Source organism: Phaethon lepturus, unplaced genomic scaffold, assembly GCF_000687285.1.
Source record: "Phaethon lepturus isolate BGI_N335 unplaced genomic scaffold, ASM68728v1 scaffold46612, whole genome shotgun sequence".
NCBI classification, from domain to species: domain Eukaryota; kingdom Metazoa; phylum Chordata; class Aves; order Phaethontiformes; family Phaethontidae; genus Phaethon; species Phaethon lepturus.
Window position 1 is genome coordinate 1 of NW_010526405.1, and position 15,282 is coordinate 15,282.

The 15,282-nt window shown below is 40.1% G+C and overlaps 1 protein-coding gene across 1 annotated transcript in view; it reads right to left on the reverse strand.

Moving 5' to 3' along the window:
- Positions 1-107: 107 nt before the first annotated feature.
- Positions 108-15,282, reverse strand: part of GEMIN5 (gem (nuclear organelle) associated protein 5) — a gene marked incomplete at both ends in the record, with an annotated part of 15,466 nt that continues 291 nt past the window's right edge. The window contains 23 exons of the mRNA XM_010283049.1: positions 108-270; positions 952-1,209; positions 1,821-2,031; positions 2,877-2,996; positions 3,119-3,266; positions 3,817-3,954; positions 4,249-4,344; positions 4,926-5,054; positions 5,506-5,619; positions 6,123-6,350; positions 6,612-6,783; positions 7,250-7,389; positions 7,493-7,674; positions 8,044-8,117; positions 9,347-9,483; positions 10,134-10,228; positions 10,678-10,763; positions 11,517-11,729; positions 12,367-12,526; positions 12,977-13,109; positions 13,304-13,432; positions 13,658-13,809; positions 14,559-14,740. Of these exons, the coding sequence (XP_010281351.1) occupies positions 108-270; positions 952-1,209; positions 1,821-2,031; positions 2,877-2,996; positions 3,119-3,266; positions 3,817-3,954; positions 4,249-4,344; positions 4,926-5,054; positions 5,506-5,619; positions 6,123-6,350; positions 6,612-6,783; positions 7,250-7,389; positions 7,493-7,674; positions 8,044-8,117; positions 9,347-9,483; positions 10,134-10,228; positions 10,678-10,763; positions 11,517-11,729; positions 12,367-12,526; positions 12,977-13,109; positions 13,304-13,432; positions 13,658-13,809; positions 14,559-14,740 (3,460 nt within the window). The remainder of the gene's footprint in view (positions 271-951; positions 1,210-1,820; positions 2,032-2,876; positions 2,997-3,118; positions 3,267-3,816; positions 3,955-4,248; positions 4,345-4,925; positions 5,055-5,505; positions 5,620-6,122; positions 6,351-6,611; positions 6,784-7,249; positions 7,390-7,492; positions 7,675-8,043; positions 8,118-9,346; positions 9,484-10,133; positions 10,229-10,677; positions 10,764-11,516; positions 11,730-12,366; positions 12,527-12,976; positions 13,110-13,303; positions 13,433-13,657; positions 13,810-14,558; positions 14,741-15,282) is intronic.

Sequence of the window (15,282 nt, forward strand, 5' to 3'; positions counted from 1 at the left end):
CAACCTAGTGTTTCTGTTTCTGTGATTCTGTAATGGATACACAGCTGTGCTTACAAGGAAGATCTCCCTATCTCCCAGTGCCTGGAGATACACAAGAAGAGACTGACCTTCAGGAAGGATGATACCGCAAATCTCTTGCATCAGAGTGAAATTACCAGCGTCATAACTGCGGGTCACAGCTCCAAGAATACTTTTCACTGCCTCATCCCAAGTAGCAGTCTGATGGCTCAGGGCTGCAAGGGTCAGGTCATGGGAGATATGGAAAAGCACCTACAGGAAGCACCAGACAATATGATTAATAGTTGTACTGCCAAGTATGAATTACTCACAGCCTATAACCATTGTGGAAGAGCCCAGAAGCACATGGCTTAACCAAAAGCCATTTTAATGACAATGCAATTTACATAGTCTCCTTCATGCAGGAGATAGATAGAGCACGTTTACATTACTTATAACTGTAAAATCAGCAGCTGTGCTTGCATCTGTCCTACTCAACAGATGAGAAGTGGGAGCACACCGAAGGTCAGTGACTCACTGTGGTCAGAGAGAAGAGCTGCAGGAGCACCAGTCTACGAAGAGACCTTCTGAACTCCACGATATTTTAACATCAAGCAGCCCTGCCTCTCCTAACAGTTTGACACAAAACCCTGACTCATTGCTGAGACTGCTCAGCTATGCCAGTCACTCCCAGCCAGCCAGCACATCTCAGTGCTCATCACTGACACCACATATCAGTTCTTACCCTGTGCAGAAACAAATACAGAAACAAACTGGTGGCTATGCAAGCTGTCCCAGCTGCCCATCATCTACTCCCAGAGTATAACCTCATCCTGCAGCAGAATGCAGACACCAGTCCCCTGGGAATAGCTGGCACACCATCACAAAGTAGCTGCATTTTACTGCATATGCCATAGTAACGCTTAGTGTATATACAGATCTAAATCCATTTACCTGCTTTGGGTGTGTGTTACTGGTAGAAGGAGGATGCTTAATACCGCGCAGCTGCTCCTCTGCACACGTAGCTTGTTCAGTGGTGTCCATGCCCAATACATTGTGCCACACTTCTATTACCATGTCAAAAAATGAGGCCTCTCTGTTCAGCTCCCAGCTGTGATAACAGGGAGGCACAGGGCTTTTTCGGTCACAGGGATTTCTTTCACTAAGGCACTTGCAAAGCAGTTCGTTAAGGCAGAAAACAAGTCTTTGTCCCTTTAACAAGAAAAACAAAAAAAAGAGCACTGAGCTGCTGCTACAAGAAAAATAATCCCTTACTGACCACAGCAGGTAGATAAATCTAAGAACATCACGGTTAGTAGCAGCTTGTTGGTGATAGACTGTTTCACAACTGCAGGTACCAAAGAACAGTGCTGATAGACTCGGAGACTCTAAGGTCAGAAAGAAACCTCAGAACAAGCTAAGCTAGCCTCCTGCTTCTCAGTCTGCATGAAAATGAGTTTCTGGATTAAGCCTCCAGCAGATGGACTTAAGAGTTAGCTCATTTGCTCCTTTAATGTAAACAGGAAAAACACTTCACTTCTTTCTTCTTATGATCGGTATTACACACCTAAAGAAAATCCCACTTTTCTCAACTACCTCTCATATAACTAACAAGCACAGAGCCTACATGCCTCTCCACCTTTCCTTCTGCAAAGGCACATGCTTTTTCATAGGGTCACTGCAATAAACTTCTAGAAAAAGATTTTGAGGGAAAAAACAGCTCAAAGGACTACCTGTGGACTATTAACATATGGGAAGTGGTGCCAAGTTAATCTGGAGAGAGACAACGCTAAAGAAAGCTGAAAGGAAACAACCAGACTCACAAATAAAGTTTTATGTTGCTGAAGGACTTCCTGAGCTCCCACCCAGTTCCTGGATAACAGCAGGTCTTGGGCACATCTGAAAGACAAAGTTGCTGACAACTCCTCCTCTCCAGATATCAGTGCAAGCTCAGCAGCAGTTTTAAGGGATGTCACATCCCCCTTTTTTGCCAACACCTTAACTGCATCATAGGATGAGGAAGCCCCCAAATAACTGTAAAGAGATAAGTGCAGATAAACTTGATTAGTACTAAGATACCATTTTTAAATTGTATTGCAACACAGTAGCACAAACATACAAATGAAGATAAACCTGTACTTTCCACAGGTTCTCAGAGCTCTCATCTCTTTGCCTTACCAAAGTTTACTATAGACATATGGTGCCTGATCTAATGCAGAGCTACAAAGGCAAAGTCACACAGCCTAATAATCTGGACTGAAACCTCTGGTGGTATGCATACCATGCACAGCTTGGGTGAGAAAGAGAAATAAATAGATTAGGAGACAAAGGTTATATGGAGTAGTTTATCCCTACTGCATTTCTCTGGGTTTCATCTGAATCATTTCACAGGCATGAACACCCTCAAAAATGCCAGAACTGAAATCAGCATCAAACAACGGACACTATTCCAGCCAAAATGTTTCAAGCATTATTAGTAATTTTGGTAGTCACAAATTTGAAAGACTAGTTGGAGGAGGATAACCCAATGATTAGGATATTAGCTAAGGACTCAAGATGAACTGTTGCACTGCACATTTCCAGTGGAAAGATCACATAGTCTTTTCATATACATCTTCATCTTAGTCTTGCTAGACTAGTTTTCAAAGACTTCCAGTAATGTCTATGGAAAGAGATGGCTCTACTGTAGTATGGCATTTGGACCTTCGGCTCTGAACTGCCCTCTGGAGCTTGTAGAAGGAGTCTAGTGAGATCAGCTCAGAAAGCACCTTAGACAAATAATGGCCAGACCAGTTAACAGATTTCAGCTGCTACAAAACCAAGAACCTTCTTTGTTTCAGGCATGGAACGAATTCTGTTTTCTTCCCAGTAACACTCACCATTTGGCAGCCATGGAATAATGACCATCTTTCTCTAACAGAGCTGCCCAGCTGGTGTAGAGATCCCTGAGAATTGGGTCTTCTGGACGCAACCTGGCCTTAGCAATTACAATTGCTTCCCTAATGCACATAAGAGAAACCAGACAGAAAAATTAATTGACTGTGTACAAAAAGTGAACCAAAACGTCCAATCTACCCCACTAGAAAACAAGAGCAAATCCTAAACATAAATATACAGCAACCTGTAAAAATGGTTCACTTTCAGGAGCTCGACAGCCTCGTACACTTTATGGATGGACAGGAGGTGGGAGGCAGCCTTCACATATTGCTCCTGAAAACACAGCTGCTTCGCAAAGGCTTCTACTGTCCAAACCCAGGCCTGATATCCAACTGCAAAAGAGAAGGCAATACAATTGGAAGCAGTTTTAAAACTGGAAGAATTCCTGTGGGATGACATCATCACTGGTTTCTTCAACATGTACCTCTTCTCTGCTCCAGGCTAGTTTCTTCTTTCTTAACCATGCTAATACAAGTCACTGAGGCAATGAAATGGGGCAAAGCTAGGGCTTGAACACGACTGTAGGACTCCACTACCGGTAAAATAACTTGAGAATATATTTAAACCAACAGCAAGCTGGAAAGAGAGCTACATATTACAAAGAACCCACTCTGTGCTGGGAAGGATGGGCCTACTCCTTCAAGAAGTCCCAAAGGAAACCACTCTATTTCCTGCTAGCCCAACCTACGAGCGCTTGTGGAAACATCCAGGTCTTTGTCATAAATAGTGTGTATTTTATGTTTGATTTTTGTTATCAGGCAGTTAAAGAACCAGCTTCCTTTCAGTCTGGAACAATCATGAGTTTCCAACCCAGAACGATCAGAATGAGGCTACCCTTGGCAGCTAACTCCATCTGCTTATATGTTACAAGAACAAACATACCCATGGGCGAGATTGCTACCAGCTGGTCTGTTAGCTCTCCCCTCTCGGCAGCTGCCTGGAGGACACCCTTCATATCTCCCTTCCACAGCATGAGCTGCTGAAAGAGCTCTGGATGCCCATTCTCCAAGTGATGTTTTCCTGTTGGAAGCAAACACACTCCCGATCAGTACAAGTGCAATAGCATTATTTACCATAGTAAAATAACTTGGCAAAAGTGAGATTATTCAAGCTTAAGGTACTGCAGGTTTGCATCTGAAAGATGTACAAACTATTTGGGAAAAATACCTCTTCTTTTCACACAGACCAGCATTCTTAATCCTACACTTTAACCCACAGTAAAAAAAATTCACGCATTTTTCCCAATTTGTTTTCTGCATGAATGTAATAGTTACAATGGACATATAGTCAAAGAGGATTCATTACTCCACTTACCTTCCACATCAATCATCTTGTGCAGAGAAGCCCTGTCTGTGAACAGCCCCAAGTGGAGGCAATCTTTGAGGTCAGGGGACACATCTTCATTATTATCTAAAACAGACAAAAAGAATGAATATTTAAGATTTGGTACAATGCTGGGAACTGGAACCTACCAAGTCACTGTACCACTCCATTATGCTCAACTGTTGGCAAATACTTACATCTTCTACATTCTTTTTTGCATAGCAGATTTAACGATTTGCAGATCAACACTTAGAACTTACATCTAAGTTTGATCAGAAGGACTGTGTTTGTGTAGAGCATTTACTCTAAATCAAACATAGCATGTTCCTTTGCATGCTCTAAGGAACAATGTGGGAACACAAACATCTCTCTCATGGCTTATTTTCACTTGCTCATATTATAATTGTGAAGGTGAAAACCACTTTACATGTATGCAGACCATTCTACCCTATCTCCACAACTTAGGATCCTACTCAAAACCTGTCTGGAGTGGCTACAGAGTGTGCAAACACTGCAAAAGAAGTTGGATAAGAGACCACAGCTAGTCACACACTTTGATAAAGTTAAGGATTTTTAAAAAGTAATGCCTAGTGGTCAAAGTCAAGTCCTTGGACACATGCTTCTGAATACTTTAGAGTACCTACCCTCTAAGTATATTGGACTGGTACCTTTGGTTTTCAGACATGCAGCCAGCCTCAAGCAGTCCTGATGCAGTTCATCTTTTGATCTGTGATCCATGAATGTGCTGAAGGGCAGAATAGAACGAGGCTTCCTTTTCTTCAGAGAGGCATCAGGAGCTGAAAAATCAGACACATTTTAGTCGCTGCTGCACAAGTTACAAGAGTGTCCTACAGCAGAACTTTCTAACATATTCCAAAATGCCCTCTTCCTCACACAGGAAAACAAAAGCCAGATGCTCAAGTGCCACATGCATCTCTATTACGACAACTCTGACTTTTGAATACTGATCACTTTGCATATTTTTCTGACCATCTTGACTGGAATGAAACTAGCAACTAAAAGGCAGTATCTAAGCCCACATTAAACAACTACTCAACTGACCTGACAAGCAGGGCAAATAAAAGCAGCAGCAACTTAAAATGTTTAAGAGATTTTACAAGCATGCTCTTCTTTCTCTGGCACTTATCTGCTGTCACATTAGGAAGGGAAGTTGCAGCCAAACAGAAGCCTAGAATGAGGAACTCTGCCTTGATGCCAGACTGTTAAAAGTCCCTGACACATACTAACTTGGTTTCTCTTTTGGTGGATCCTTTTTCACGGGAGTGGCTTTCTGGGTCAAAAAAGGCTTTGGCAAGCTGAATGAAGAATAATCGTATGCAGATGAAGATGTATCCTTGGACACTGTGGAGTTAAGTAATAAAAAAAGGAAAAACAATACACTGAAAAGCCCATAGCAGAATACTTGACATATTCACATTCTATTATGTTAACTTCAAAATATACAGAAACCAGGCTTTGCTTTGCCATAGAACTTAATAGCTTTTTAGGGAAAGGAAATATTAAGAGAACATTACAGAATTGTCAGAAAGCTAAGTAAGATGACAACAGACACTAACGAACATTCACCAGTATTATAAGAATCTATCACCAGAAGGCAACACTGATCAAAAGATGACATTATTTCAAGCCAAACACAATAACGTAGGCAAGAATCTTATATAAAGCAATTAGTCCCAAATTAGTTTAGAAAATTATGAAAGGCATTCCAGAACCTTGTTTCCTTCAAGTGGACTCTTTCAATAAAACCGTATTATAAGAAAATCTGCATGAAAATATTAAACTTGGTGGTGCTCTGAGAGCTAAACAGTCTGGGAACCACTGAACTAAGATGATTTGATTATTACCAGTCATGGAGACTTTATCAGGCAACTCTGCCTCCTGAGCTGCTTTTTCTCCTTCATGGTCCGACACTCCATTTTCGTCTAGCAACATTTCCTTCGTGCTCTCATCTCCATTCATGGCATCACTTAGATCCTGCTTGGCTGGACTCTTTCCTGTAGGATTTTTCTTCTTCTTGGTTTTGACTTTTGGTTGCATACTTCTTTTTTTCTCTAATTCTATACTCTTTTTGCCTGTAAAAAGTTGCAAAAATTACCCTAACATTATCTGTAGAGATTTTTAGTGTATTAGCTGTCTGTCTCTCAAGATCTACATTTAGTTTCCAAATAGGGATACAACTCAATTTAAACCTAGGCACAGTTTATTCCTGAAGAGGCAGCAGGCAGATCTGGAATTGACCATAAAACTTATCATACCATTTCAATGTGGCAACCTCTATTTCCCAGCTCCAACATCATCTTCAGGGAAGGATCTTCTTGTTCGAATATACTTACCCTGAGGAGGCCGTGTATGCTCCTGCTTTGAGATGTGCCATTTGTGAACAGAAAAATCATCTGCTCCTGTGTAAACAGAATCTGAATCCACTGGTGACCACTGGACACTGAGTAGCCGGCCCTGGTGCCCTCGGTAGTTGCAGAGTGGCTCTTCCTTCATAACATCCCATACCTTATAAACAAGAAAGAAATCCAGTTACTCAGAAAGCCTCATCTTCCCCTAATACTCTGCATTTTCTCTTCAGTGACTTGCACCTGTAGGAGCTTGTCTTTTAGGGTGTTTGCACTGGTATTTCAAATACCAACATGCAAAAAGAGAAAATTCAGCGCTTCCTTTGTTTGCATTGATACATTTGCATAGCATCTTTTTTTTAAGGATCCAAAAAACATTGAATTTTTTATTGTTTTAAGGAAAACAATAATGATTGGACTTACAAAGCAATTCACAAGTCACAAAAACATACAGGTACCTACATATCAAGTATCCAGAACCAAGAGATGGTTACTAAAGGTAAATTTACAGTACTTCAGTAGTTTATCTCACTAAAGAAGCTTTGCTGTTTAGTCAGCTTCATTCTAAACCACTGTAAAATAGATGATTTGAAACTAAAAGAAATACACTGGCTGTGGAACAATACCTGTGCAGTGCCATCATAGCAAGCAGATACCAATCTTCCCTCATGGTGGGGGCTCCAAGAAAGACTTGTGATTTTAGCTGTGTGCCCAGCCAGAGTTCGGAAAGGTTCTGTTATGGTCAAAGGACTTTCTGAAGTGCTCTCTGAAGGAAAAAAGGAAAGGATCAAGTATGGGTAGCAAGACAAAATGGGAGTATACCAAAAAAGATGCCAACAAGACTTGGCATATAATCTGCAAATTGTTACCTATGACACTCTTCAGATTATGCACATAAATAGTAGCATTGATTGAGCCTGAAGCTATCAAGTAACTCAGCTCTGGCTGGGTCCCATGCTCATGATGCCAACGAATAGCATTAATCAGTTTATGATGCTGCTGGATAGTGCAGAGCAACTTCAAATTTGGCGCCTGAAATACTTCAATTGAGCTGAAATGTAAGAACAACAGTGTAAGAATTCCAGTAGTCAGCAAAAATGGGAATTTTTTTTGTTATCCTGCATGAGCAGAAATTACAGAACATGAAATACAGTAACTAATGAGTTTGTTTTTTTTCTGGATTCAACTCAAACCCTTGTTTAGTACATCAGCAAAAGTGTGTTTCAACCATAAGTGGATCCTCCATGCCAAGAGCAGCTAAACCAAATAACAGCAAGGAATGCTGTATTATCACAATTCAAATACATCGGCAGTGAAGGAACAGAGACAAACCAGGGCAACAAAAAGCACTTTCGCTTCACTACAGTGATTCTACTCAAGATCAGCACATGTACCTCCTTAACCTACAAGTAAAACATACCCATCTTCATTGCCAAGAGCCAAGAGTTTGCCATCTGGTTTCCAGCTGATCTCTGTACGCGCAGGCAGTTTGTGCTGTAGAAAGACGACACAACTGTTGCCAAAAACTCTTAAATCTCTCTCGTGTACATTCAAAAGAGGACAGAGTTGCAATTAGTGTTCAAAATCAAAGTCACAAAAGGGTCCATTGCTTTTGTAGCAGTGATATAAGCTTGAGCAATTAAGAAAGACTGAATGAACTGATGCAAGAACCAGTGATTACTTTTATCAGTTCAGTGAAAAGTCTCAAAGGAAGTTTGTCTAGATTCTAGTAGGACCTTGATGCTTGATCTCCTTATGTTTCTTGGAAAGCCCCAGACATTGCCAGCAAATTCTATAATATTTCAAAAGATATCAAAGTTTACTTGTAATTATTTCTATTATTTCTAATTCAGATGAAAGCTACTTACAATTTACAATTTAGATACCCAAAAATGATCGTTTTATTGCCTGTGACATTAGTCTCTCAACTCCCAGTGAGTCTTCTACTCAAGGAAGAAGTCAAAACCCAGCTGATAGAAATCGATATCATTTGATTGACTTCAGTTGACTTTTGCTGACTTAAAGTAATTGAAGATCTAACCCACTTCACTTATTTTGTACTTTCAACTGAGAAATGACTGATCACACTTGAAAAGATGTTATGGTTTGTTATCACCAACCACTCGGCATTAGCTGCAGTGCAAATGGAAACAGACTCCTGCACAATCATGACTGCCTTTATTGCAAAATTAATTAAAAAAAAAAAAAAAGTTAATGTTTGAAACAAGAGAACTAGAGAAGTTTAAGTATTTAACCCATGCATGCCCACCACGTGATCCAAGCTACGACATTATTCAGGATATTACTTCAAATGCTTTGAAACTGGAAAGCTCTGTATGAACTAATAGTTTTACACACACAGCTTTAGAACCAGACTCTATACTTCAATTTAACTTTTCTGTTTAAGTAAATTAAGTAGAAAATTAATTAACTGATGCCAGGAACAGATGTGCCATGTTGACATTGGGGAAAAAAAAAAAGAACCTTTTTTAGAGGCAAAACATAAACTGTTTAAATAGTTGAGTCAGTAAGTGTCTCTGAAGACAATTATTGTGAAGACAGTCCACAGAAGTCTCTGTGGAGACTGCGGGTTTCAAATTTTTTATTTCTTACAGATACATCATGATGGCAAAATCAAGTATCTACAACTACAAGGCCATAAAAACTATGATATGGTTACCATGAATCCATAGCCCGCCCCCCCCCCGCCAAATCATACTCACTTTGATTGAATTAGTGTCTCGGATGACTTTATTAATGTCATTTGCCTCTCCATTAAGCTTCCAGGGGTTGTGTTGAAAAACAATACCTTCTCCAGCACAACTATATAAAGTTACAGAGGGCTGTTCACCTTCTCCTCCTATCAAACAGAGAAAAAAAGCTAAATATACTATGTTCTTCATCAGTCTTCCCAGAAATGACTCCCACTATAAATCAAAACATTGTATTAAAAGGCTATATGCATGCTTCAACTGCCTGTGATCCAGCAGCAAGAGATTCTCACAATACAATCATCTGAAAGGACCTCTCATTTCTACCAACAGATCTCTCCATAGCACAATCACTGCAAGCATTAAAATTCCCTTTAAAGTTTGGTCCTTAAAAAAATTCAAGTTGCATAAGAAGAGCTAATGGAGCTGTTTTGTTTAGTTGAAATGGTAAAAACATACTTCTGGAGCTAAGGAACCCATATTTGATCTGACACAATTACTGCAGGAAGTCCATGCAGACAGCTACTGGTCTGTAATACCTTGAAGTAAGCCGAGAGGTGTGATATACCACTCCCACCTATTTCCTGAAGCTACTATAATTAAAAAACTAGAAGAGATTGTTTTGCTCCCTTGCAAAACTATTAACAATTCCTCACGCAGAATGCATTCTTAGCTGCTAGAAAAGATTGCTACCAAGCAAATGGAGCTCCTTTTCCAAAGAAGGGAGGGCATACCAACTTCATGGCATGTGTGCTCTGTAGGGATGTTCTACTTTGTCACAAGGCATTGGAAGACTCACCAGGAGACAAAGGAGGAGTTGGAGGCCCCCAGGCTAACGTGTATACAGTCCTCTTGTGGTAAGTACTGGAGATCTGTGGTGGCTTATTCTTAGCACTGGGCAGGAAGAAAAGGAAGCAGGGGCAGTCAGATTTCAGCAAAGGGAAATAAAAAAGGAAAAAAAAAAATCAAAGCATCATATTTCCAGTGGTGAAAACATACTGTTAAAACAGTATGTTTTAACATACTAAAGCCATGGCTCAACCAAGCCTTCTTTTAGCATCTCCTGTAGGACACTACTAAGATTGTAACAAAACTGTCCTGATGACCTTCACCTGCACGTTGTTCTTCATTCTCTGAAAATGCCTTTCTGGCTAAAGTTTTTCTTGACTGATGTCCTCCCTCCACAGGAGATGTCTGTTCATGCAATTTTAAGTTTTGCTGAAGTAAAGATTACCTTAGAAGCTACCAGACATAATGGAGAGATGAAAAGACGCACTGAAAATCCAACTGTTTGACTAGCTTTAATTTAATCCTACTCTTGTCACTGAAAACTATTTTCTTACCTGCTGGAGAAGGTGTCAAATATGCCAACTTTTCCATCATCTGTTCCAAAAGCCAAGCAGCCTTCCTTAGTTGGATGCCAGGATAACTGCAAGCAAAACAGAAAAAGACCCATAATAACACAAGCTACAGACACATTATTTCTAAATAATAAAGAAAAGGAAAACATTGAAACTGATGAGCAAGCTCCATCCCTTATATCCAGTCTCCCAACTACAGCCACTTGATTTGATCACTCCGCTATGAGTATCAAAGGCTCTCCCCCCTACCACCTATAGTGGGATAAGATGAAAGGGACTAAAATAATTCAAATTCTATTTGACATCTATATTACAAAATAGAAATGGAGAATATGGTGGGATGGTGAGAAAACTTTTGGTGTGAACAAGAATAACTACCATGTTTTACCGCTGCCAGCAATTTTACCAGGCAGTAGCCTCTGGCCAACCGCTGGTTAAACCCAAACTGAAGACATCAGTGTTGGTTTTTTTGCATGTCACACTTCCTAGCAGAGCAAGGGCAACCATGGATGAAGCAAGGAAGGATCACAAAGGAGGATAAAAGAGGAAAAGTAATGTAAGAGTCAGCTGGACTTTCAGCTGATTTTCACTAAATGTAATGCAAGCATCTAGGGTTGTAAAAAGGTCTAAACATTTGTTGCCAGATTCTAAAATGTATACCAAAAGAATCAAGTACAAAAGGAACAGTTTGCCTTTATATACTTTTAGTTGGGAAAAACACTCTTCAGAGTGAAAAATATTCTTTCTTGAAGGAAAAAAACCGGAGTGAAAAGAGGTGAAGAGACAAGGGGGAAAAAAAACGTAATCAAAAGCACACTTACTGCTGTAACCTTGGACTTTATGCTTTGCCAGAAGGTTTTAACATCATAAATATTGTTCATGGACAAAGTATTCCACACTCGGATCATGCTGTCTCCAACACCGATGGCAAGACAGCCTGTGTCCACAGGGGAGAAGGCAAGACTGTACACAAATCCCCCAAGTGAGGGCATGGTCCAGCTACAATCGAGAGTGGATAGGTCCCAGCACTTCACCTGAAGGATAGCAAAGGAACAAGGAATGGTTAAATGTAGAGTGACTGGTATGACAAGGAAAAACAAAGCATGACTGAGATGAAGAATCAAACGGTCAAATTCAAGGGTTGAGATAGCATGTGATCTGCACCCAGAGGACTGCATGTAGCAGACAGGGCTGCAATAGTTGGAAGACTGTAATGGAATGGACAAAATGACTATATTTTAATACTATGGTCCTCTTCTGACTTCAAAATAGGAGGCGTTCTCCTGCCTGTAAAAGGCAAAAAGTTAAAAAAAAAAAAATTACAGAACAGATGCTTTAGTTTGTACAAGTAAATGATTTTAAGAAGGAAAAATAGGCTTTTTTAAAATGAAACGTACAGGAAGAAGAAATGGTAAACTTCCTTTATTAAATGCTTACCATTCAAGTCCAGAATATCATAACCATTCACTCCAGCATGGCAAGAGCTTGAGCTTATAAGCTACCAAAAATATACACAACCTATGCTCAGAACAAATTTTAAGCAATGATGTTATAAAATACTGCAATAAACCCATTTTAAGAGAAAATGTGTGGCCCTAAAAGGGGTAGCCTCACTCAGTCAAACTGTATAGGTACGGCTATTTTTATGTTAATTTCGTAAATGGTTCTTACATCTCTGTCCATTGAAATGGAAAAAAGGAGCTCTTTGTCCTGACGCTTCACAGAACTCAGATTGAACACAATGCGGGAGTGATTTTGTCCTTCGGAAGATCCTAGAAGAGTCCACTTGCGTTTTCCAGATTGGGTCAAATCCCAGAGTAGCAGTTCTCCTCTGTAAAATTTAAAGTGGGTACTTCATTGTTCGCTTCAAAAGAATGATACAGGCTATATATAGACTATATTTTATGTGTACATACTGCAAGTACAAGACTAATACAACTAGACACACATACATGTGCCTATACACAGATACACACACGCAAATACCATGCTAAAAATGATATCCATAGTTAACCACACAGAAAACTGACATGTCATTTTCTCCCAGTAGATGAGCAAAACCGCAATTAGTACCATTGGCAGTCAATAGTCAGTTAAGATTACTAGACAAATTATGGGACAAATAGTAGTTTTCTAAAAGTCTGAACTCCTACTTGAGCTCTTGGCCTGTTCTTCTCTCCAGTTATACTGGGAAGGAAGGAGGAAGGGGGTGTGAACATTTCCTACCCAGTTCTTCCTTAGGTATCAATAAATGAATCTGCAGTTATTGTGCCCTACGTACCCAAAACAGCTGGATACAATTTCTGTGGAACGACCAGAAGGCCAATGAACTGTCAGCCAAATGCGCTCCTTAATGGCAGGATCAACAGCTCCACCTCTTCTCTTCATGGGTGGCAACTTCAAAGTCATTACACCTATAGAACCAAGAGGGATCATCTAGAGTTAGTACATCAAAATTCTCTGAGAGAAAAAGAAGTCCTCTGAATGTGAAGCTTTAAGTACCCTCCCCATGCTTTAAACTATCAAGTTAGCAAATGAAGGCTGCAGCTAGAGAAGAACTTTTCCAGCATATTGTTATTGTTTATCTCACATTATTAATTTTACTTACTTCTGCCTCTAGTACAGCTCCATATTCGTATGGTCTGATCTTTGCTTCCTGAAGCCAGGTAACATCCTTTCTTCACGGCTGTGTCCTGTGTCAGTTCCCCATTTGGAACTTTGCCTTCCTCTGAAGGAACTACTGAATACCATTGAAGTCATGTTATTACACTTTAAAATCCGAAGCTTTTTAAAAATTAACTGAAAAGATATTCCTCCTTACCAGAACATAGTTTAATTGAACTTATTGGCTGCCTTTGATTAGCTGCTTACTGACTTTCTATGAATAAGGAATTCAATTCTCTTGAAGGACATTAATATGAACTAAAAATCACTTCACAAACCATTAATCACTTCTACATACCTTGGAGCTCATCTTGCCAAGCAGGTAACCTTTCTTCACCAGGCACAGGGCACCATGCCAGACAATGTATTTCATCGTCATGGCCTCTCAGCCGATGAAGAACTTCTCTTTTCTTGCTGATATCAATTATGACCACCATGCCATCCTTGTAGCTAAAAATAGAGACTTAAATTAACGAAGAGATTCTTGGATTCTTGTGGAATAATATCTGACTCTATTTCCAAGCTCTTTACCAGGATCACTATCTCCATATTACAGAGAAGCCAAATCACAAGCAGCAACAGGACTACCGGACTAACGGTCAATGCGAGCTCCCGTATAGCACTGGTGTACCTGCAGCTGCCTTTTCAAAAAGTGCAGCCAGTACCTTTTGCTTCATGAATGACACTAGCTCATAAGTAATACAGCTTTCAGAGACTTAAAAAACTACAGTGGCTTTTATACAAGGAAAACTTTTCCCTTTACTACAAATCACTTTCATTCCTTCCCTCTTTGTGTTTGTTCTCCTGCGAGAGAACTGTATCATTAAGTCTAAAGGGCTTTCATGCTCCTACTCTATTCAGTACAGTCTTGGGTATCTAAAGGACTGGAATTGCAGTCATTGACAATGGCCAGTCAAACTAATAAATTCTCTTCAGATGAAGTGACGTATAATGCAATGAATACCAGTCAAATCTAATTAAAAAATAACAGTTTTAAGAAACTTCAAAGATTCAAACCAAACCGGGACCCTTACATTGTTATGGATTTCTATGTCTGGCAGGTCTACCAAATCTAAATGTTATTTCTGAATTGTTGTATACCAGAAAAAAAAAAACCCCACCTTACAATTGTGTAGCAAAAATTCACAATAAGGTTCTTGCAGAAGGAGAATGGAAAACAAATTGTAATGAATATTTACCCAATCGCCACCAGATTTTCATGGTGAGGAGAACAAGTGAGACAAAAAATTGTCCGAGGCTCTGGGAAGAACTGCTGGCTGTCGCTTCTGTTATGCCAGTAACAAACAATTATACCTTTTTCATCACCAGATACAATCAAATCTTTCACAAGGGGTGACCAGTGCAATGCCGAGATGGTGTTCTGAAGAAAGAGAATCAAGTACATTTAAAGCTATGTTACTACCATCTAACACTGCATAACAGACAGAAAATAATCTGTGAGCACTCCCCAGCATCAGCTGAATTAGTTCTAAAGCGTTTCTTCTTTTCGGCTTTGGCATGAGTGACGCATTTGCCAATACGCTGCCCTAAGTGACAGTAGCTGTTCAAATGCGTGTCCTTAGTCTGTCCTGTGTGGAACAACAACTTGATGGAAAGATGAAAGTGAGCTGGGTTAAGTGGCAATGACTACGCACTGCGAGCATACTCGCTTACTGAGGCTTTGATGGTAAACAACAGCTTATTAAGGTGATGGAACCACGCTGCAGCCCTAAGGCTAGAACAAAAAGCGGGCCAGAAGCATTCAACGGTTTTCATTTCACCGGGTTTGAAATTCACCTTTGCTAAAATAACACCACCCTGCTTTGTGTGCAAGACCTAAAAAACCCCACCCCACGCTGTCAGTTCTTCCTGCCTCACCCCTGCCATCCCCGCAGCGGCGGCCCCGGTGGGGGCCCCCTACCT